The following is a 21,051-nucleotide window of genomic DNA, read 5'->3' on the forward strand; positions in this document are numbered from 1 at the left end:
ATACTTTCCTTTAAAAACAAAAATAGCTACTCTTGGATGCAATACCTTTCTTAAATGCTAATAAAGCCCACACTGATCAGCCTCAGACTTCAGGTTTTGCCAATTTTATGTCACTTTTTCTGTCATTTGAAGTCTTCTTCCAAAAATCTTTCCTGCAGTGACCAAAATATCCAGTTGTGAGTAACCCTGGGAGGGTGTGGACCACATCATCCTCTTTTGGTTCAAATCCTGGATTTTGGTATTTATTATAAGTTGGAAAACAAAAGTAAACAGGAAAGAGCTAGTGTTTATCAAAACTTACTATGTGCCAGGTGCTATGTGTATATTTTTGCATATTTTAAAAAATATCATTTAATCTCTAAATCACAGAAACCTGTGGCTTAAGTAGATATTTTTAAAAAATAATCTTTACTAGAAATGAAATAGTTAGAAAGTACTTTCCAATTATTTCAATCATGAAAAGGAAAAAGTGATCCCAATGTTTGCTAATGAGACACACCTTGGGAGAAGACTAAGGTATAAAGGAGGAGAGAGCCTCTCTTTTGGTACCTCTTGTTTCACAACTACTTCCCATTACCTGGTCCTTAAAAGTAAAATTATAATCTGCCTTTCTCCAGACACTTGTACAAAGAGAGAGATAATCTTGACAAACACAGCTTTAAATTGGAGACATCTGTAAATCATGTAGCTGGTTAAAGCCTCCAGAAGCTGGGTTTTATTGAAAGGTCCCTTAGCTCAAGGCAAGAAATACCTACAGAAATTGTGTGTGTGTGTGTGTGTGTGAGGGGGAGTTTACAACACAAGATCCAATGCTCCTCTGTTGGAAGCAGCAGGGCAGTGAACGTTTCTGCAATTTAATTTTGGCACACATACTTACACATGTAGAGATAGTCGCTACAAGATAAAAAGGCAGGAGGTGAAAGTGGATGAAGGAAAGGGAAAATGGAATCACTGTTTCAACTAATAATTAAAAAGGAAGCTTCTGGAACAAGGTGGGAGACAGGAAAAGGACAAGAAGCCAGAAAGTCTCAAGAAGATGAAAGCCACTCCAGGACAACGACTGGCCTCGTAGAACTACTCCAAGAATTCACTTGAACTCTTAGTCCTCGTATAAAGTTTTTAAATTCTCTGAGGTCCTTGTTTAAAGTTTAAAACAGTCCCACAACTGCTTAAATAACTGAGGCATTGGACCAAATGATTTTTAGTGCCAGCAAAAACAAGAACAACTTAGTCTGTGCTAAGGAATCAGGGAAGTAAAATCCACCTCCTGACTGGGTTGAGCAACTGTCCACAAAATAAGCCAACCAGTCAGCCATTAAGTAATCAGATACCCTTTAGTGAGGGGAACATTCATCTGGTTTGATAAATTCCACATTTGTCCTGGAAATATCCTGAATCAATAACAATAAAACATTTATGCTTTTTCTCTTTGAAGATACTATTAAATATTTTAGCTCAAGTTTTTCTTTTAAATCTGAAATTATAGCTAATTCTTGATCATCCTGGGATATTTTTCAATTTTGCTTGTCTTTCTTTCCTCCTAGTCTTTAAAGCTCGGATGAGAGATACATTTAGATTAGTAGTATCTGTTACTTGTTGACAGCTCTGTGGAGAAGGGCAGGTGTTGAGCACAATTGGAACTAAAGACAAAATGCATTCTGATGCCTGAGGGAAGTAAAGAAGAAAATCAGGCTCAAAGATAGAAATTTACACAACAGAATTTACGGTTTCTTTCTTTTAAGCCCATGAAGGCATGAAAGAAACTGATATTGAGGTGGAAAGGCAGAGGAACGGGAACTCAAAGTCAGGTCTTGGTTCCAGCTCTAGTTTCGTCAGCTCTGTGGTGTGACCTTAGGCCAGTCGTCTCCCTTCTGAGTCAGAGGCTCCTCACTTAAATTTTAAAGTCTGAGATTTAACACAAAACTGCCTCAGAGAAATGCCTTTAATGGATATCAATTTCTAATAACTATCACATACTTCCAAATAAGGCTTTTCATGGTGATTTTTCTTTTGAGAAAAAGCACTTCCTTAAAAGTTTGCCTTCAGTATTAATTTGCTTACTTTGTTTTTATATTTGGTATAATATCACTCAATTCATGTGAGTTACTAAATTATCAGAGGTTGAAATCTGTAAGATTTCATTGTACTGGATGAGTTAAAATATGATTTTTGGAAGAACAACCAAGTTTCAGCTCAGCCCACTCTCCATCACTTCAGTATTATGAGGGCCACACTGCATCCCCCGACGTGTCACTTTCGTGGAGTCCCGCAGCATTCTGCTCAGGCACAACTCTCATAACGGCACTTAACAAAACGGTATCACTTCACATGGTATTACATGCTAACGACTGATAGCGAAATTAATGAATGAATTTAGGTAAGAAGACAGCAATAACAATTTGTGCCATTCTCACTGTCAACATGGAGAGAGGATATGAAAACCTCATAATAAATGAAGTAACAGACAGAAGGGAAATCTCATAACTACTTTCAAGTTGTTCTCAGTCTCGGCCTCAGGAGAAAATGTGAAATAGAAACCTCCTTACCTTTTCCTGGGCAAACCATTTTTCCAGCACAAGAAGCCAGACCCAGGCTAATCTTTGAGGGTTGATGTCCTGTCCACATCTGCAGAATGTAAAAAGAAAAGAATTTCTAGACAAAGAAGTTCCACTGACTTTTTCTCTTTTGTTGTCCAAGATTTAGATTTCACTGCTTAGTTTATTTTAAACTCCAACAGGCAAGACAATCAATAAAACTAGAACCAGAATACAGCTAGCAGCTTTCATAAAAAAGTAAAGAAAAAGATAGTAGTCCTACCTCTACTTCCCTATCTACTCTTTATTATTTTTAAACAAAATTCTGTTACATAGAAAACCATAAAAGCAAAGCTATCTAAAGTGTATTCTTGAAAACAGAAACTGAATCAAGTAGTCTTAAAGAAAAAAAGGAACTTGATAAAAATTTGTTTTAACTCTATATGAAGAAAAGGGTTATAGGAATTCATAAGTCTTTCTTTGAAGTTAGTAATTTAAATTAGATAGTAACAGGCTAGAATCCAAGTTTAAGGGGAAAAAATAAAGGAAGAAAAGAGTCACCTAAGCCTGCACTCTATTCAGGGGACAAAAGTAGGTTTACAGTTTCGAGGACACAAAAGAGCTTATTCTTGTATTATTAATTAATTATTTTATTACTTTCCACATGAACAACTGTAAACCTACTTTTGCCCCACCCTGCATATGCTAATACAGTACTTAAACAATGTAACACAAAGTAAGGAATAGTGAGGGATAGGCTGAACAGTACATTTAATTCCTATACCACCAGTTATTAGCATGGCTGGAAGAATTTCATTAAAAATTTAGGTAGAGAACAGTGGTTGTCAAGGGACAAGGTGGGGTCAAAATACAAAGAGTGAGGGAATTCTTTTGTGGTGATGAAACAGTGTGTATCTTGATTACAGTGGTAGTTACATGAATCTATGCAGGAATAAAATTGCACAGAACTATGCATAAAAATGAATGCAGATTAAAAAATGCATTCTAGTTAACAATAATTACCAATGTTAATTTCTTGGTTTTGCTATTGTACTATAGCTATTAAGAGATGTCACAACTGGGGGAAGCTATCGAGAAGGTACTTTTTGTATTACTGTTGTATGTCTTGTGAGTCTTATACTTATTTCAAAATAAAAAGCTTTAAATGAATTTACTTCCATTTCTTTTAAGTGAACTCACTTCAATTTCATAAGAAGAGAGCAGGGTTTGCTTTTTAGGAGGCAAAGAAAATGCTTTTCAATGTAGCCCCACGTACTTTAATGACAATAAATAAGAAATGGTGGTTTCAGGCACAATTTGCTGGCCAGGCTTAAACACAGTTCTAAATGATAATTTAAAGACAATACTGATTAAGTAATAGACATGTATTATAGAGGTAAATTTTTAGAGCATGTAAAATATGCTCTTCCTCTGCTAATTCTTCAGAGGATAGTTGAGCGAGGCACAGTGACCAGAGCCCAAATATTAAACCTTGTGTCTCCCCCACTGTGACTGCCTGGCAGTAAGAGAGATCTCTTACCTCAGCTGATTTGGACACACTACCAGCGCCTGGAGTATATCCTCCACCTTCTTTGGGATATCCCCTTGTGCCTCGTGTAGCTGAGGTACACATGCCTGTGCCAGCTCCCACTCTCCTCTTCGAAGGCACTCACGGAAAAATCCAAAAAGCTCCTTCTGGGAAGCAGTTTCCTCTTTTCCAAATGGATGATGCATTTTCCCAGCACAGAGTGCAGGGAGATAGAAAGAGATGAATTACGCAGAACACATTGTCAATTTTCTCATTCCTGGAGCATCTCCTACAAACAATGCACACCAGAGTAAGAAAAAATAAAAGGAGCTGTGGTTAAATAAATAGTAATTACTAGCCCGACTGGGAAAGGGGGGACTTACTTTTCTAGTTATCATTAGTTATCATCAGTAAGACTGATTTGACATGCTAATCAGCATGTCTTTTTCTGAGAAGTTCCACCTTTCCTCAAGGGGTGGATCTCATCTCTCTACAAGCATCCAATATTCATTTAATATTAACGGTCATATTAGCCCGGGACACAGATCCATAATTCCACTTTCGTATTCCCTCCTAAACTTTAAACGCAGTCCCGCTCCAAATCCCCAGGTGGTCGCCTCCTTACGGACGAGAAATTCAGCAGGAACCACCCTAGTTTGAGCCCTCCCTTAAGGTAGATGGTTGAGGATCCGTAGAGGAATCTGTCTCAGAACTGGAGGTCAGTGGGAGTTGGGGCACAGGGGCACTCCCTAGAGGGGTCTTGAAGAGCCTTCTCTGGGGTGTCTTACACTCACCTGCTCCCGGTGCCCAGAGAAATAATGCTTCGAGCGCAGCCATGTTTGAGTCAAGTCAGGTGACAGATCCCTTCGCGAGGTTGCGGTGGGGGGTGGGGGGGAGGAGTCGACGGTGACAACGGTCATTCCTATTGGTCGATGGAAGAAAGATGCAAATAAGGTGCCATATTTGTTTGGGTCACGTGAGGCCACCTCAAGGGACCAGCGAAAGCTTGTTCTCTCCAAGGGAGTAGTAAGTCAGCTACCTGCTAAGAAACATCCTTCTCAGTTTTGACAGCTCCTCTACCTGACACCTTCCGTTCTGCGTTCCGCGGAGCAGGTGGCAGTAATAGCTATGTTCCTTGATTTTGTTTTTCCTCTCTCTTTTCTCTCTAGAGTTTGAAGTCAACATTTGCTGAGTTCCAGCCAGTGTTAGTGCTTTGCCAGGCCTTGGGTAGGATACCCAGAGCGAGACCTGAATCCACTTCCGTAGTTATTCTATACACTTGGGCTCTTTTTAAATCTCAGAACCCTGAGTTCTGAATTCGCATTTTCTTCTATGTAACTCGATTTATTCATTTGCTCATTTATCCGACAACTGTTAGTTGAGTGGTGTGCTAGCCTTTAGAACCTGAGTAAGTTGTGGTCCCTGTCCTCAAGGAGCTCAGATTCTAGTGAGGGGTGCCAATCAATACTTAGAATAAAATGCGCTAAATTATAAGATACAGATATGCACAAGAGAGATAAGAGCAAAGAATGAGCAACACTGTTTGCATACATCATAATCTGAAACTGAGAAAGTAACCGTTTGAGCAATTCTATTCAGCATTTCCCAAACTATTTCACCACCAAAGGGTGATGAAGAAAACAAGCTAAAACAAACCAAAAGCTTCTCCCGAAACCGCTCCTATGATAGGTGGATTCTCATCTATTTCCAGAAAACTAAAATGGTCTCTCTGATCCATTAAACAATTTTGAAATGTAGTGACAAAAGAAAGAAAAGAGAAAGCTTTAAGCAAGGTTTCTTCTGGCTTCATAGACTCCTTACTGACATTCCTCTAACCCATTTTGATAATCACTAAATTGAGAAACTGGGATTTACAGCTTTATTATAAAGGGCGAACTACAAATCCCAGCAAGCCGCGGAGCCGACTTGACTCGGCTGGCTTCTGATTGGATATTTCTCCTGAAGACGACCCAACCAGCGTTTTGATTGTTGCCTTGCGGCACTTTCCGCGGGGAACTGTGTGATGGGTGGGGGAAACTTTGAAAATTGGATGCTGCAGACCCGGTACTGGAAAGTTTCATCCTGGGGGTAGCGGGGTGCGCGCATTAGTTTCTGCTCCCTCTCGGGGCCTGTGGTATTGATATTGGGGCAGCGGAGAGTCTCTCGCGTGCAGGCACGCCCCCTTAAGTCGGTTTGGGATCTTAATACGAGCTCTGCCGGGGATCTGTGGGCTTTCTGTCTTTGTGGGGTTGCAAGGAAGCTGCTCCTTGTTGGAAAAGCTCTTTTTAGAGGGTTTGAGCTAGTGTTTCATCTCTTGATACTCCCCTCCCCCTCTTTCACTTCTGGGCAGTTTGGTGTCTAGGCAGGGAAGCCCATGATTGGGGGAAGTTTAGGGTCTGCTCGCTTTCAGGTTTCGTTGCAGGAGAGGTGGATAATAGCGTGGAATCTGGAGTCAGATCTCTGGATTCGAATGCGGATTCCATCATATGCTAGCTGTTAGACTGCGAAAGTTTTCAGCCCAGTGCCTCGTATCTTTAATCTGTAAAAGGAGTAAAACATCCCAAGGGCTTGGAACAGTGTATGGGACCTAATAAGGGCATCCATAAATATTAGCTATTATTATTACTTCACAATTTTCATTTAACTAAAGGAGGATTTTTCTTTCTTTTCATGATGAGGTGTAGAGGATTCAGTCTCTGGGGTTGAGTATCTTCCCTCATTCCCCATTCACATGAGCATTTGCACACACATACAGAACAGGAACTTACAGTCTCTAGTGGGATAATCAAACATTCAAGGCATAATAATAGTTAATCATCGGGCAAATGTGTACAAAGTAATGAGAACATTGGAGAAGAAGAGACTGAGTTTGGAGAAAGCTTTGTGAAGGAAAGTCAGGGAGGCTGGATGGCACTTGCCTGACCTACCAATATACTGTTGAGGCTGGAGAGCAGTCACTTGAGGCAGCTAATGATGTCTTGCTCAGTGAATTGATAATGATAATGATTGTTAACCTTGAGCATTACTTGAAATCCTTTAACCTTCATTACAGTCCTGTGGAGTAGGTATTTGAATTACCGTTGTTTTACAGATGAAGAAACTATAGGACAGTGGGAGGTACAGCAACTGCTAGAAAGGTCAGGATCTGGGTCTTGCAGCCTGATGTAGGAATGAGAGGGAAATGAGGAACCAGCTTATGAAGGGTCTTAATCTTAGGAAGTGTGGAATATATCCTGTAGTCTGATGGTTCCATGGGCAGTTTTAAAGGATGAAGGTGACAAGGTAGAGGCAACTTTTTAAGAAGCTCCCTCTGGCAGGCTTATGGCACGGGCCTGATGTTTACAGGCCAGTGTTGTGCTTCTTCCTGTCCACGGCACATTTAAATACTGACAGTACTTATTGCATGACGAGTTATTTTTGTATATATCACTTTTCTTCTTTTGAGGATATGTTTATTGATGTTTTAGAGAAAGAAGAGGGAAGAGAGAGAGAAACATCAATGTGAGAGAGAAACGTTGATGAGTTTCTCCCAGTACGCTCTCTGACCAGGGACTGAACTTGCATTCTACGTATGTGCCCTGACCAGGAATCGAACCTGCTACCTTTTCGGTGTACAGGACGATGCTCCAACCATCTGAGCCACCGGCCAGGGCTTTATACATCACTTTTTATCTTTTACTGTGAGTTGCCAAAGGGGAGGGAATGTACTTAAATGATCCTTTGAAAAATGTTTTTTAATTTATTGAGAGAAAGAGAAAAACATTGATGTATTGTTCCATGTTTTTATGTGTTCATTGGTTGATTCTTGTATGTGCCCTGATCAGGGATTGAACCTGCAACTGTGGCTTATCAGGACCATGCCTTAACCAACAGACCTACCTGGCCAGGGTTTTAAATGATTCTTGTACCCCAGAACTTAGCACTTGTACTCCAGATCTTAGCAGAATGTGTGCTTAAGAAGCCCCTGCAGAAGGAGTAAATGAATAGATTTTTTTTTCATGAGGCAGGGAGTGACCACATGTATGCAAAAGTCCAGGCAAGTGATGGGAGTGGCCCTAATAAAGGCAGAGATAGCAGAGTTGATCTTGGTTCAAGTCCAGGCAGTTTGGGGTTGACAGGTCTCCTTTTTCATTGAATTTACCAGTCTAAATGGTGTCATTTCCTGGAACTACCTGATCTGTAAAGACACTAGGCAGTGACATAGGACATGCCACTCAGTAAACTTTCCACTGGGGAAACAAATCAATACTGACTAATTCCCATTAAGAGAAATGAGAGGGATGTGTTCTGTGTTTGTGGGAGGTGTGTGTGTGTGTGTGTGTGTGTAAGAGAGAGACAGAAGTTTGATCTGATACACAGAGATACTCAATCTCAGAGAATTTAGATGTTAAATAGAAATTTGGACCATAGTATTAGAAATAAGTATCTACATTCTCAGTATATATTTTTTCAGAATTTTACTTTTCTGATGATTGTATTGCTTTATCCCCTGGAACACGGAAGAGTTCCTGTTTCTACTCTATCCAGAGGATATTTTGCTGTCTCAATGAGATAGAAAGCCTATCCTTTGCGTACGTTAACAAGGGAATGACAGTGATTCTATTCTAGCTCCCTGAACACAATTATTTCAGAAACCTTATTTAGCCCTAGTGAGGTTCAACAAGAGTGAAATTTAATAGTATTTGGGAATATCATCAGCCAGTATAGTATGTAGGAATGTGGGCAGCTAGTATAATAAACAGAATTCAGCTTGTAAATAACACCTGGAGTAATCAAATAGCATTCGATTAGAAGATTTGCTGTGACTCAGAAAAAGGAATTAAATATGATTGTGGACTGGTGGTAGAGTGTGATGGTTAGGAGGATGGACCTCAAGAGTCAGAACTCCTGGGTTTGAAATCTGGACCCACCACCTGCTATTTCTGGTGATAATAGAATAGCTAAGCTTTTCAGGCTTTTGTTTTCTCCTATGCAAAAATTGGGTCAATACCGTTCCTTAGAGGGCTGTTGAGAAGATTAATTGTGATAATTTATGTGTAGCAACAGCGCCTGGTACAGTAGATACCCAATAAATTTGTTGTTTCAGTGCAATGAAAGTAAAGACTTGCTAGGAATCCTGTTTCAGAATGTGTCTTGAAGGTTATTTATAATCCAAATTTATAAATGGATTGAAAAGCTCAAGATGCTTTACAAATGTCAAGTGGTATTATTATATTCATGAAATAAGTATCAAAGGATGGTGTGAAGTAGATATTCTCATACCTTGTTTCTTTGTGTGTGTTTGATCAACAGTTGTCTCCCCTGTTTAAAATATTTAGAAAGATTCTATAGCCTTCCTTTATTTTGTCAGTAATATTTAAATACTATACATTTCATTAAGCATGTGAAAAGTTTGAAGATTTCTTTATTTTTGAGAGTATTTGGATAGTAGCCATCTATTATTGCTTATGCTGTTTTCAATGTTTCTTCAAGGTGCTTCTTTTTTTCCAATCTGGAGTCATGAGCAGCAGGAAACTAAGACGAGTGGGTTTATCACAAGAGCTATGTGACCGTCTGAACAGACATCAGATTGTTACCTGTCGGGTAAATTTTATTTAATTTTTTTCAATGAGAAACTTTAAGTACAAATTAATTTTAAGTACGTGTGTAACTTAATAACTCTTAAATACACCTGAAATATGAAAACTTAGGTTCATAGAAAAAAAAGGATAAATGATAGTGCGTCTCCATAGAGTAATTTTAAAGTATTTTATTTATTTATTTTTAGTGAGAGGGGAAAGGACAGAGAAAGAAAGGGAGAGAAACATCTGTGTACAAGAGAAACATCAATTGGTTGCCTTTTGCATGCCCTCAACTGGGGACCCGGCCCACCACCCAGGCGTGTGCCCTGACTGGGAATCTAACCAGTGACCTTTTCGTCCATAGGCCGGTGTTCAGTCCATTGAGCCACACCAGCCAGGACTCCATAGATAAATTTTAAATGATAAGTCACTTGGGGTAAACTTCCAAATATGATTTCATTTGTCCAAGTTCAGTATTTTTCCATTTTGTGGGGATGGATGCTCATGGTGTAAGGTGAAGTACACCTGTGACATCTATTTGGGATTCTCAAGAAGTTGTACCTACTTAAGAGAAATTTTGTAGTTGTATGAGAACTATGACTCTAATGAGGGGATGGTGTTTGATGGATAATTCCTCTCAAAAGCAAGAGAAATTAATAGTCAGGATTATTTTCCTATTGATGGAGTGAGAGAAATGTATAGAGAGGTGTTGCATTTTTAAGTACAATAGTGAAGAAAAGCTCTCAGATTAAATGAGATTTAAGGTTTTAGATTAGGATTTAATCCTTAGACAGACTTTCAGAACATGCTGCAATTTTTAAAAAATTGCCTTGTGTGTTAAAGGTATCTTTGGTTCCTTGGTTAATATGTTTAATAATCTCATGTGCATATTTGAAACGTTCTGAAAAGTATGAAATTTAACGTTTCATTCCATAGTCAGTTTTATTCTCTTGTCAATTATCCAATACTGCCCCTGAGTATCATGTAGTTAAGGAAGCAGCACATTTCTGCCTGACACTTTCTGGGCCTCATTTGTGTGCAGACTGTGTCAGGGCCAAGTGCAGTGCTCAGAGACACATGGGCTGGATGCTGCTGTTCTATGGTGTTGCTTGTGCACCCTCTGGTACATGCCAGCTCAGTTGGATAATTACAAGATAAAGCTGTCATCATCTTTTAGTTAAGGCATACTTTGAGGGGAAAGTACTATAAGAAGCACATAACTCTTTCATCTGCGAAAAATTTCACTTTTGCCTATACATGGACAATAACAGATGAAATTTTCCTTTTAATTTCAATGTCTTTGTTACACATATATTTAAAATATTCTCCTTATGACTCTTTAGGACTTTTTATGTCTTTCCCCCCTGGAGCTTATGAAGATCACTGGCCTCAGTTATCGAGGCGTCCATGAACTTCTGCGTGTGGTCAGCAGGGCCTGTGCCCCACAGATGCAAACGGTATGTGTATAATTGACACCTGCCATTCTTTACAATCAATATGTATGGCGTATTTCAAGTTAGGTAATAAGAGAACATGGGCAGGAATTCACTTTCGTCTCCACTTACGTCACCACTTGAGCTGCTGTCCAGTAACTCATCTTTCTCTTTTGTTTTATATTCACTCTTGTAGCATTCTTTGGATTTGAGTCCTGCCTTAACATTGGCTTAGCCTTAGTTCATTCTTTCAAGAAAGACTTTTTTGTCTGTTTATTTATTTAGTCATTTATTCTTGCAACCAATATTTATTGAGTGCCAGCCATGAGCCAGGTACTTTGGCAGGTACTGGGGATACTGTAGTGAACAAGATTGGTAACATTCCTGCCCTCCTGTAGCTTACACTAATGGGAGAAGTGAGGCATTAAGCAAATATTTATGTAAATATTTAGTTAATTGCAGTAGAGGTAAGTCCTCTTAGGGAAAATTTCAAGGAGTTGTGAAACTTAATTTTGGGAAGGGCTCCCCTAAAGAAGCGACACTTAGGCTAAAGCCTGAAGGATGAATAGGGAGAGATAAGCAAAGGAGTTGGGGAGGGAGGTGAGCAGGGAGGAAGGCTCACAGGTGGGGGACTAGCAAATTCGAAGGCTCTGTGAAGAGAAGCAGAATGGTGCTTGCATGGTCAGAAAGTCAGGCCGGTGTGAGTGGAACATTGCAGTGAGGAAGAGAGTGTCAGGGGATGAAGTCAGAAAAGTAAGCAGGAGTCAGATCCTTAGGGCCTGCAGACAATGTTAAAGATTTTGGACTTTATTCTTGGGATAATGAGAAGCCATAAAAGGCTGTAATCAAACATGTAATGTAATCAATGTAATCAAACACCAATTACATTTATAGTTACCATAATGCCAATGAAGTTGGCACTATGGTGTTTTTAGAAACTCAGTTTTGAACATGTAGTAGTCTTTTCAACATATAGTTGAAAAGGAACAAGGAAATATTTGTGAAGAATAGTTAGATATCTATTAGTATATTTCAGACAGAAAGTGATTGTGACATGGATTAGTAGTGTGGTATTAATGCAGAAGGTATAATGTCAATTAATATGAGAGACATTTAGGAGGTAGAATGAATAGGATTTGCTGATTGTGGGTGGTGGCGAATACAGGACAGTGTCAGAGATGAGTCCTTGATTTTTGCTCTGAGAAATTGGGTGGTACCATTTCCTGAGATAAGGGTTACTGGAAGAGGATCAAGTTCAAGGAAGGCAGATCATGGTTTCAAGTTAGTACTTGTTGAAGTTAAAGTGCTTGTGAAACATTGAGTGGGAATGTGATGTAGGCAGTTGAATACAGGGTAGGACAAAAGTGCATTTACAGTTGTTTGTAAAGTATTGCAATAATTAATAAATAACACAAGAGCAAACTGTGTTTTATGTACCCACAACTGTAAAACCTATCTCTGTCCCAGCCTAGTGAGTCTGTATGGACATGGAGCTTGGAGGATAGGTCTGCACTAGAAGTATGCAGTTGGGAATCATCACTGTAAGTGATAGTCAAAGCCATGGGAATGGATGAGCAATTGCTTAGAAAATGAGAAGATAGGTATACCCAAGACCAAGTTCTGAGTGAAGCCAGCATTTAAAGATGAGCCTAGACAATGATGAATATGAGAGGAAGCAACCACCAAAGTAGAAGAAAAACTGGTGGGATGTCATATCACGATATTACTTTGTCTCATTTATGCACATATGGGGTGAGGGGACCCAAAACACCCCAGAATTATCTTCTGGAGCATGGGCCCCTTGTAGTACAGGCTTCTCCTGATAGGTGACTGTTCTAGGAACCCACCTGTATCAGTGTACCAGCTGATGTTGTTGTGAGAGGCTGTGTTTGGCTTCAGTGAATTTTTTTTAAGACTTTTTCAACCCCTTTGCTCATTTCATGATGGGTGATTTATGAGTGCACCTGCCCACACTATGCTGAATGCTCAGCAGTTTTTGACCAAAAATATGGCATGACTCCTGTGCTCCACCCTCCCTGTTCACCTGATCTCACCCTGAACAAAAGGCATCAAAATCACTGAGTTCAAAAACTGTCCTGGGCAGTGGAAAAAATGTCTCGATAGTATATTGCATCAAATGGAGAGAACTTTGAAGGTGACTGAAGTTTAAGAATAAATAAATAAATAAATAATCTTTTATAAATTCATCTTGTTTTGGGGGGTCCCCCTTCACACTATTACTTCTGGAGTCTTGTTTTTTTAGTTCATTTTATTCCTTTTTTGAGAGTCACCAAATCGATTATTCTAGTAATTACATTTATAGTTACCATAGTGCCAATGAAGCACCTCAATGCTGACAGATTGGGTGGCCTTTACAGGCTTGATAAAGTGTCCCCATGTCCACCTGTGCTGCCTGATGATGGGCTGTGGACATTATTCATGTATTTCTAAATCAGATGCAAACCACCCTTCTTTGACAGTAGCTTTTAAAATTAGTTTATGTGCCTGAATATAGCCTTAAAAAATCTGGGGTAATCCATGGTTTAACTGAAATAAGAATTCAATAGGTAAGGTTAGAGAAGACTAGGTACATTTATGGCTCATAAATATTAATATGCTGGTCTTCCTACATCCTCCCAGAGGCAAAAGAGCCTTGGATTTGAGACACAGATTTATTAAATTGTAAACTTTAAGTGGGAGGAAACTAAGTCTGTTCAGTTTACCATTTTATTCCCAGAGCCAATCATAGTATATGGCAGGCAATAGGCACTCTTAATTTATTGAATGAATGAGTTTTTATGGTTTCATTTCATTCATAAAATTTCATTTATAAAAATGAAATTTTTAATGGGAGAGATTGCAAGAGACAAGTGTTCTTATATATTACCAGTGAGCATATAATCCCATTAATCACACCTGCAAAAACCTTTTTTCAAATGAGAGCTTTCCCAGGTTGCAAGGATTTGATACGGATATTTCTCAGCCTGTCACACCCACCTTTGAGCTATTCTTCACCAACCAACCTCAGTGTGAAGTGATAACCCGATCCTGTCACTCTTCGTTGCTCTTGGCATAAACTCCAAACTCGAACAAGGCTCTTGATGGTTTGGCCCCTGCTTTCCTCTCTAGCCTCGTTGCTTGCCACACCATGGCCACCCTCCATCTTTGAACAGCTCTAAATGAACTCTTTGTTTTTTTGTAGTTTTGGTTAGTTTCCATTTCCTCCCTTTATTGCTTCTTGACCTTCCTCTGTACATTCTCTCTGGGAGGAACACACACATTTCCTTTGCTTGTCTAACAGCTATTTCAGATTTTAGCTTAGTTAGCTCCTCCTTGGAGTCTTCCTGGATCACAAAATCGAGGTCAGATATACTGTCTTTATGTTTCCGCTTTCCCTGTCACAGTATCTCTTATTCCTTGCCCAGGAATTGCCCAGTTTCTAGTCCTAATGGTTGGTTGTAAGTGCGTTGAGGGCAGGGGCTCTCTGTTGAATCACATGCCCGTAATCCAGCTCAGTCCCTGGCAAAGAGTAAATATTTGTTGAATGAGTAAATGATAGAGAATAAAAGTTGGAATTGGTGTTCTGACTGCTAAAATTTGAGGTTTAGACTTGGTGTATGTTTCTGAATAGATTTGACGTTAGAAAGAACTAAGTCTTTTTCTTGCTCAGGCCTATGAGATAAAGGCCCGGAGGGCTGCTGCCGCCTCGCCTGCATTCCTGCCTACGACCCTGCCTGCGCTGGACGAAGCCCTGCACGGCGGCGTGGCTTGCGGGTCCCTCACAGAGGTAACGGAGACGCTTCCCAAACCTCTCTTCCATGACATTACTTTCAGAGCCAGGGGGAGACGTTTAGTTAAAAAAACATTATCTCATGGATGTTAATCTGAATTAATTTACAAGCACCTCAGGGCTTGCTTCTCTACTCAGTGTCTAATATAGCTGCTCTGCAAAAAGATGTTAGAAAAATCCTTGTTGACTGACTGGTCTGCTTTGGTTGCTGTTTGAATTAATGTAGAAAATGATGAATCTTATGAAACAATATTAAACAATTTGGGAGAATTAAAAAAGGATCATTACTTAGTGTATTAGGGAAGAAAATTTGAAATTTTATTAATATTTGAGAAAATTACAGTATTAAACTGAAATGAGCTATTTTTACTTCCTGTTATGGATAGAATTTGGTTCCAGGAAGTGATGGGTATTTGTTATATATTTTTGCATAACAAATTACCTCAAAACTAAGTGGCTTAAAAAACAACCCACACTGGTTTTCTTTCTTTAGGAGTGGCTTAGCTTGGTGATACTGGCGAGGAATGCAGTATCTGAAGGCTTGGTGGGGCTGGAGTTATTTCCACGGGGGGTCACTCGTATGACCGGCAAGTTGTGCTGGCCGTGGGCCGGAGGTCGCAGGGCCTTCCCCAGGGGGCTCTCCACAGGCTGCTGGAGTCCTCTCCTGTCCTGATGGCTGACTTGCAATAGGATGAGTGATCCAAAAGAGGGGAAGATGGAAGTGGCGATACCTTAGATGACTTAACTGTGGAAGTTACACATCACTACTTTTGCCAAATTGTCTTCGCCAGAAGTGAGTCATTAAGTCCAGCCCATGTTCAAGGAGAGAGCAATTAGACTCTACCCTTGGGAAGAAGTATCAAGAAAAAATTCGAGGACATTGAAAAACCACCAGTTTTTTTTCCTTGAAAACGGCATTGGTGTGCTTACTGGTCCTGATGTGGTGAATTGATAGACTCCCTTTACCAATACAGTCCTGAGGGACTTCTCGCCTGGGAGTGCCAGGGATGTAGATACTTGAAGCAAACCTCCAAACAACAGCAGACTCTTGCATTGATAGTCAAAAATTTAACTGTAAATTCTTCCTTGAAGATCTAAAGCCCTGTTTTAGATACTAAACCTTATCTTATTTCCTTTCTTCCAAGAGAGGTTTAAAAATGTGTGTGTACTATGCCCAGTATTTGCCTGTTGGATGGTAAACAAATGAATAAAAGAATCTAAAAAAAAAAAAAAATGAAAAACCTGCTACTGCAGAGTACTGCCACCAGATGGTGCCAGAATGCTGGTTCATATAATCTTTTTGTCATTTAGTTGGACCTTTGCTCAAATAAGTTCTTAATAGTGACCCACAGTTATAAACTTATTTAAAAAACAAAACAAAAAAACCCCAATGAGCCCTGGCTGGCGTAGCTCAGTGGATTGAGCGCGGACTGGGAACCAAAGTGTCCCAGGTTCGATTCCCAGCCAGGGTACATTCCTGGGTTGCAGGCCATGACGCCCAGCAACCGCACATTGATGTCTCTCTCTCTCTCTCTCTCTCCCCGTCCCTCCCACCTCTCTCCCTTCCCTCTCTAAAAATAAATAAATAAAATCTTAAAAAAAAAAAAAAAAAAAAAAAAAAAAAAAAAACCCCAATGGAATGTAAGGCAGATTAGTCAACAACTACTTCTTATTTTTTAACTTTTAGAATCATTTTCAATACCTTTTCACTTAGTTTTTAGCAATTTTTTTCTGAATCCAAGCAGTAGTTACAAGCCATTTAAGTGTTTTGTCATGATCTACTTGGCCGAATTGGAATATAAATATGTTTATTAAGGGGAAAATTCCTTGCTTTCTGTTTTGGCTACAGGTAGCCTCCTCAGTCTTCTTAGGATTTTTTCAGCTGATTACAGGGAGTATTCTATTTACTTTTTATTAAAAAACAAAATTTTAGTATTTATTTTATGGTTACAGAATTAAGTATATCCTGTGTTTGTAAGTCATGGACTCCTATGAGTCCGGGACCCAGTGTAAGGACCAGAACAGGACCAAAGTCATTGAAACTAGCTGTGGACTCCTCCCTGATCCTATCTTTGGCCTTCTGTTGGGAGGTAATGTCCACCCTGAATTTCTACTATTTCTCTACTTTTTCCCTTGTAGTTTCTTATGCCTGTAGTTTTCCTTTTCCACCTATATACATAAGAGGTATTTTATTTAGTTTTGCTTATTTTTAGTTCTGTTAAATCATGTATCTGTGGTTAAATCATATCATAGTTCTTCTATCTGCTTCTTTCACTCAGTATTGTTTTCTAAGATTTATCCATGTTGTTGCAGTTAACAAGAGTATAATTCATTGCTGTATCATATTCTATTTTGAAAATAGGCTACAATTCATTTATCCTTTCTCTTGTGAATGAATATGTGGGTTGCTTCTGGTTTGCTACTAGTATAAACCAGTTCTGTGAAACTGCTGCACATGTCTCCTGGGTCATACCTACAGGTGTCTCTGTAAGGCCAGGATTGACAACATACTTACTGCCCAGTGGTCAAATCTGGCTCACTGCCTGTTTTTACAAATAAAGTTTTACTGAAACACAGCTGTGCTCATTTGTTTACATTTTGTGTGTGGATACAAGGCAGAGTCCAGTCAGCTGTGACATGGACCTCACGGTCTACAAAGCCTAAAACACTGCTCTCTGGCCCCCATCTAGGGCACCCACTTTGGAGTGATTTGCTGGGTATAGGTTGTGTGCATGTGTCACTTCACAGAATCAGGGTGAATTGTTTTCCAGAGTGGTGGTTCCTGTTTACAGTCCTGTGAGCAATGTGCACGGATTCCTCTTGCTCTGTATTTTCTTGCCTTGGTATTATCAGACTTCTTAATTTCTGCCCATCTTTGTGATCTTAGTTTTCATTTTCCTGACTACTAATGAGCTTAAATATCTTTCCATAAATTGTTTGGCTATTTAAAAATAATTTTATTAAAGTTCAATTTAAACACTATAAAATTCAACCATTGTTAACTATGTAATTCAGTTAGTAAATTTATATTAAATCATCACTATAACCCAGTTTTAGAACATTTCAATCATCCTAAAATGTTCCTTTGTGCCCATTTATAGTTAATCTCTGCTTCCATCCTTATCCCCAGGCACCCACGCTGATCAGCTTTCTGTCTTAACAAATTTCCCTTTTCTCAACACCTCTTATCAATTGAATCATGTAATATGTAGCCTTTTGTATTCGTTTTTTTTCACATAGCATGATGTGTTTGAGGTTCACCACTGCCGCTGCACGCACAGGAAGTTTTCTCCTTTTAAGTGCTGAGCAGTGTTCTGCTGTGCGGCTATGGCACATTTTGTGTGCCTGCTCAGCAGTCGGCCGACACCTGGGCTGTTCTCATCTTTGTCTGTCGGGGATGATGCTGCTGTGAACATTCACAGACATGTCTGTGCGAAGATAGGCTTTTGTTTCTCTTGAGTAGATTCCTAGGAATAGAATGGCTAGATCATATGGTAGGTGTGTGTTTAATATTTAAGAAAGTGCCAGACTGCTTTCTAAACTGGCTGTAACAGTTTACATTCTGACCAGCAATGCACGATGGTTTGTTTCTACACATCTTCACCAAGACTTAGTATAATCTTTCTTTTTTAATCCTCACCCGAGGATGTATTTATTGATTTTCTTTTTTTTTTTTAAGAAAGAAAGAGGGAGAGAAACATTGATGAGAGAGAGAAACATATTGATGGGTTGTCTTTAGAGCACTCCCCAACTGGGGATTGAACCCACAACCTAGGTGTGTGCCCTGACTGAGAATCAAACCCACAACTTTGTGGTGTGTGGGACTGTGCTTCAACCAGCTGGGCCGCCCAGCCAGGGTTTCAGTGTAACCTTTTTGATGTCAGCTATTCTAGGGGCTGCATAGTTGTATTTCATTGAGGTTTTAATTTGCATTTTCCTGATGACTAATGGTATTGAACATCTGTTCATGTACTTATTGGCCGTTTGTATATTTTGTCTAGTGAAATATCTATTCAAATCTTTTGCCCGTGTTTTAATCGGTTGTTTGTTTTGTTGTTTTTGAGTTATAAAAGTGTTTTGTATATTCTGGATATACAAAATTTTTTCTCAGCTATATGATTTATAATTATGTTCTTTCAATCTGGGGCTTGTCTCTTCATTTTTTTAATGGTAGCTTTTGACCTTTAAAATTTTGGTGTTGTTCAATTTATCAGGTCAGGTGGTTAAAGTAGTCCATTAAATTGTCGAGTTAAGTTTACTTATAGTTCTATTATTTTTTTAAAAAAATATTTATTTATTTTTAGAGAGAGGGGAAGAGAGGGAGAAAGAGAAGGAGGGAAACAGAGGAAGAGAGAATCGGCTGCCTCTCACCCCCATCTGGGCATCTGGCCCACAACCCAGGCATGTGCCCTGACTGGGAATTGAACCAGCAACCATTTGGTTCACTGGCCGGCACTCAGTCCACTGAGCCACACCAGCCAGGGCTCTTTTTTAGTACTTCTATAATGTTTTTTTACTATTAATGTTTCAGTTCCTGCTGTCTCTCTTACACTTTACTTTTTTATCTTGGAATAACCTAAAATTCAGGAACTTTCAATATTATTGCTATTCCAGAGTATTTACTTACAGTGTTATTTTCATTTGTATGTCATTTGTTTCTTCAAATTATCAAAATATTCCATAGTACATTTAAGGAATATGATTTTTCTACTTAATTGATTTTTTAATTAATGAACATCAGTGATTCTTTTACTTTAGAAGTTTTTTCTTATGTGTGTTTAAAGTTGTATATCTCTGATGTCTATATATCTACATATTTATGTATTTTTTTTAATATGCTGCTGTTTAACAAATCATTTCCAAGCTTAGTGTGTAAAAACAGCAGTGAATATTTATCTCACAGTTCTGTGAGTCAGGAATTCAGGAGCGGCTTAGCTAGGTGTTTCTGGTCATGACTTCTCAGGAAATTTCCGTCAAGGCACCGGCTGAGGCGCCGTCACCTGACGACTTGACTGGAGCCGGGGGAGGGGCTGTCAGGGTGGCCGACTGACACGGCTGGTCCTGACTGCCAGCAGTTACTGGCCACAGGGACCTCACCACACGTCTGCTTGAGTGTCTTCCTGACACGGCAGTTGATGTTCCCTAGAGTAAGTGATGTAAGAGAACAAAGTAGAAATGGCACATCTTTTGTGGCTTAGCCTTGAAGTTAGATGCCATCACTTCTGTGTTCTGTTACACAGACATGCCTGATGCAGATGGGGGCACGAATACCAAAGTGAGGATCTTGGGGTTCTGCTTAGAGGCCAGCTATCACTGTAAATGTGTGTGTGTTTTATACATGTCTGTAAGCATATACGTATGTGTATGTGCATGCGTGTATATGGCTTTTTAAAAACTTTATTGCCTCTCTGTTGCTTGAGACTTTTTGGTAGGTAGAATTTTTAAAATGTCCTTCCAAAGATGTTCTGCCGTAATCCCTGGAACCTTCGAATATGATTAGCTATCGTTCCCACGATTATGGTATGTTCTATGGCACAATTGACTTTAAGATAGGGAGATTATCCCAGTCTAAGCTCATGAGCCCTTAAAAGCAGTGAGCTTTCTCTGGCTAAAGACAAAGAGAAAGCCAGAAAGATTCAAAACAGGAGGACTCGGAGCATGGAAGGGGCCACGTGAGAAGGAATGTAGGGGCCTCTAGGGGCAGCGAGCAGCCTTCAGATGACAGCCGAAAGGAGACAGGGAGCTCAGCCCCACAGCATCGGAGAAGTGGATCTTCCCAGCAGCCTGGGTGAGGCTGGACGTCGATACTCCCCCACGCTCAGCCTCCACGTAGGAAGTAGCTCAGCGGACACTCTGAGTCCAGCAGGACTGCCAGCTGGCAGAATCGTGAGATAAAAATGGGTGCTATTGTAAGTTGTTCAGATTGTGCTAATTTGTTACCTAGCAATAGAGAACTAATACAGATATCACTGTAGCTGGCTAATTAATTGCATGGCACCATCTTTGTTTCTGGTTAAGAGGTCACACCTAGAGCCCAGATATCAGGTAGGATTTAGCTCTGGTGGAGGTGAGGGATAAGGCAACCGCTGAGTAAACCTGGACTAGGAGATGACTGAAGGAGTAAGGATAAATCTGGAAACACTCTGCTGTCATTTGTATAGCTGCTCTTTCCTGACTCCACTTCAAAGCTCCCTAATTTATTTAT

At 39.7% G+C, this 21,051-nt stretch overlaps 2 protein-coding genes across 5 annotated transcripts in view; one reads left to right on the plus strand and one right to left on the minus strand.

Annotated features, from left to right (window-relative positions):
- The window catches only part of ZFYVE26 (zinc finger FYVE-type containing 26), a 60,566-nt gene extending 55,624 nt beyond the window's left edge, over positions 1–4,942 (minus strand). Inside the window, 3 exon segments of the mRNA XM_028505932.2 lie at positions 2,547–2,625; positions 4,075–4,351; positions 4,857–4,942. Of these exon segments, the coding sequence (XP_028361733.1) occupies positions 2,547–2,625; positions 4,075–4,268 (273 nt within the window). The 5' untranslated portion in view covers positions 4,269–4,351; positions 4,857–4,942.
- Positions 4,943–5,084: 142 nt separating this feature from the next.
- The window catches only part of RAD51B (RAD51 paralog B), a 504,851-nt gene continuing 488,884 nt past the window's right edge, over positions 5,085–21,051 (plus strand). For 3 of the 4 annotated variants that reach the window (XM_028506147.2, XM_036011228.1, XM_036011234.1), the window contains exons 1-4: positions 6,043–6,126; positions 9,535–9,645; positions 10,967–11,080; positions 14,727–14,843. In XM_028506147.2, the coding sequence (XP_028361948.1) occupies positions 9,562–9,645; positions 10,967–11,080; positions 14,727–14,843 (315 nt within the window). In that variant the 5' untranslated portion in view covers positions 6,043–6,126; positions 9,535–9,561. Of the gene's footprint in view, positions 5,176–6,042; positions 6,127–9,534; positions 9,646–10,966; positions 11,081–14,726; positions 14,844–21,051 lie in introns of those variants that run through there. The other variant, XM_036011223.1, reaches the window with a different exon arrangement.

The sequence above is a fragment of the Phyllostomus discolor genome, chromosome 1, assembly GCF_004126475.2.
Source record: "Phyllostomus discolor isolate MPI-MPIP mPhyDis1 chromosome 1, mPhyDis1.pri.v3, whole genome shotgun sequence".
Taxonomy (NCBI): Eukaryota; Metazoa; Chordata; class Mammalia; order Chiroptera; family Phyllostomidae; genus Phyllostomus; species Phyllostomus discolor.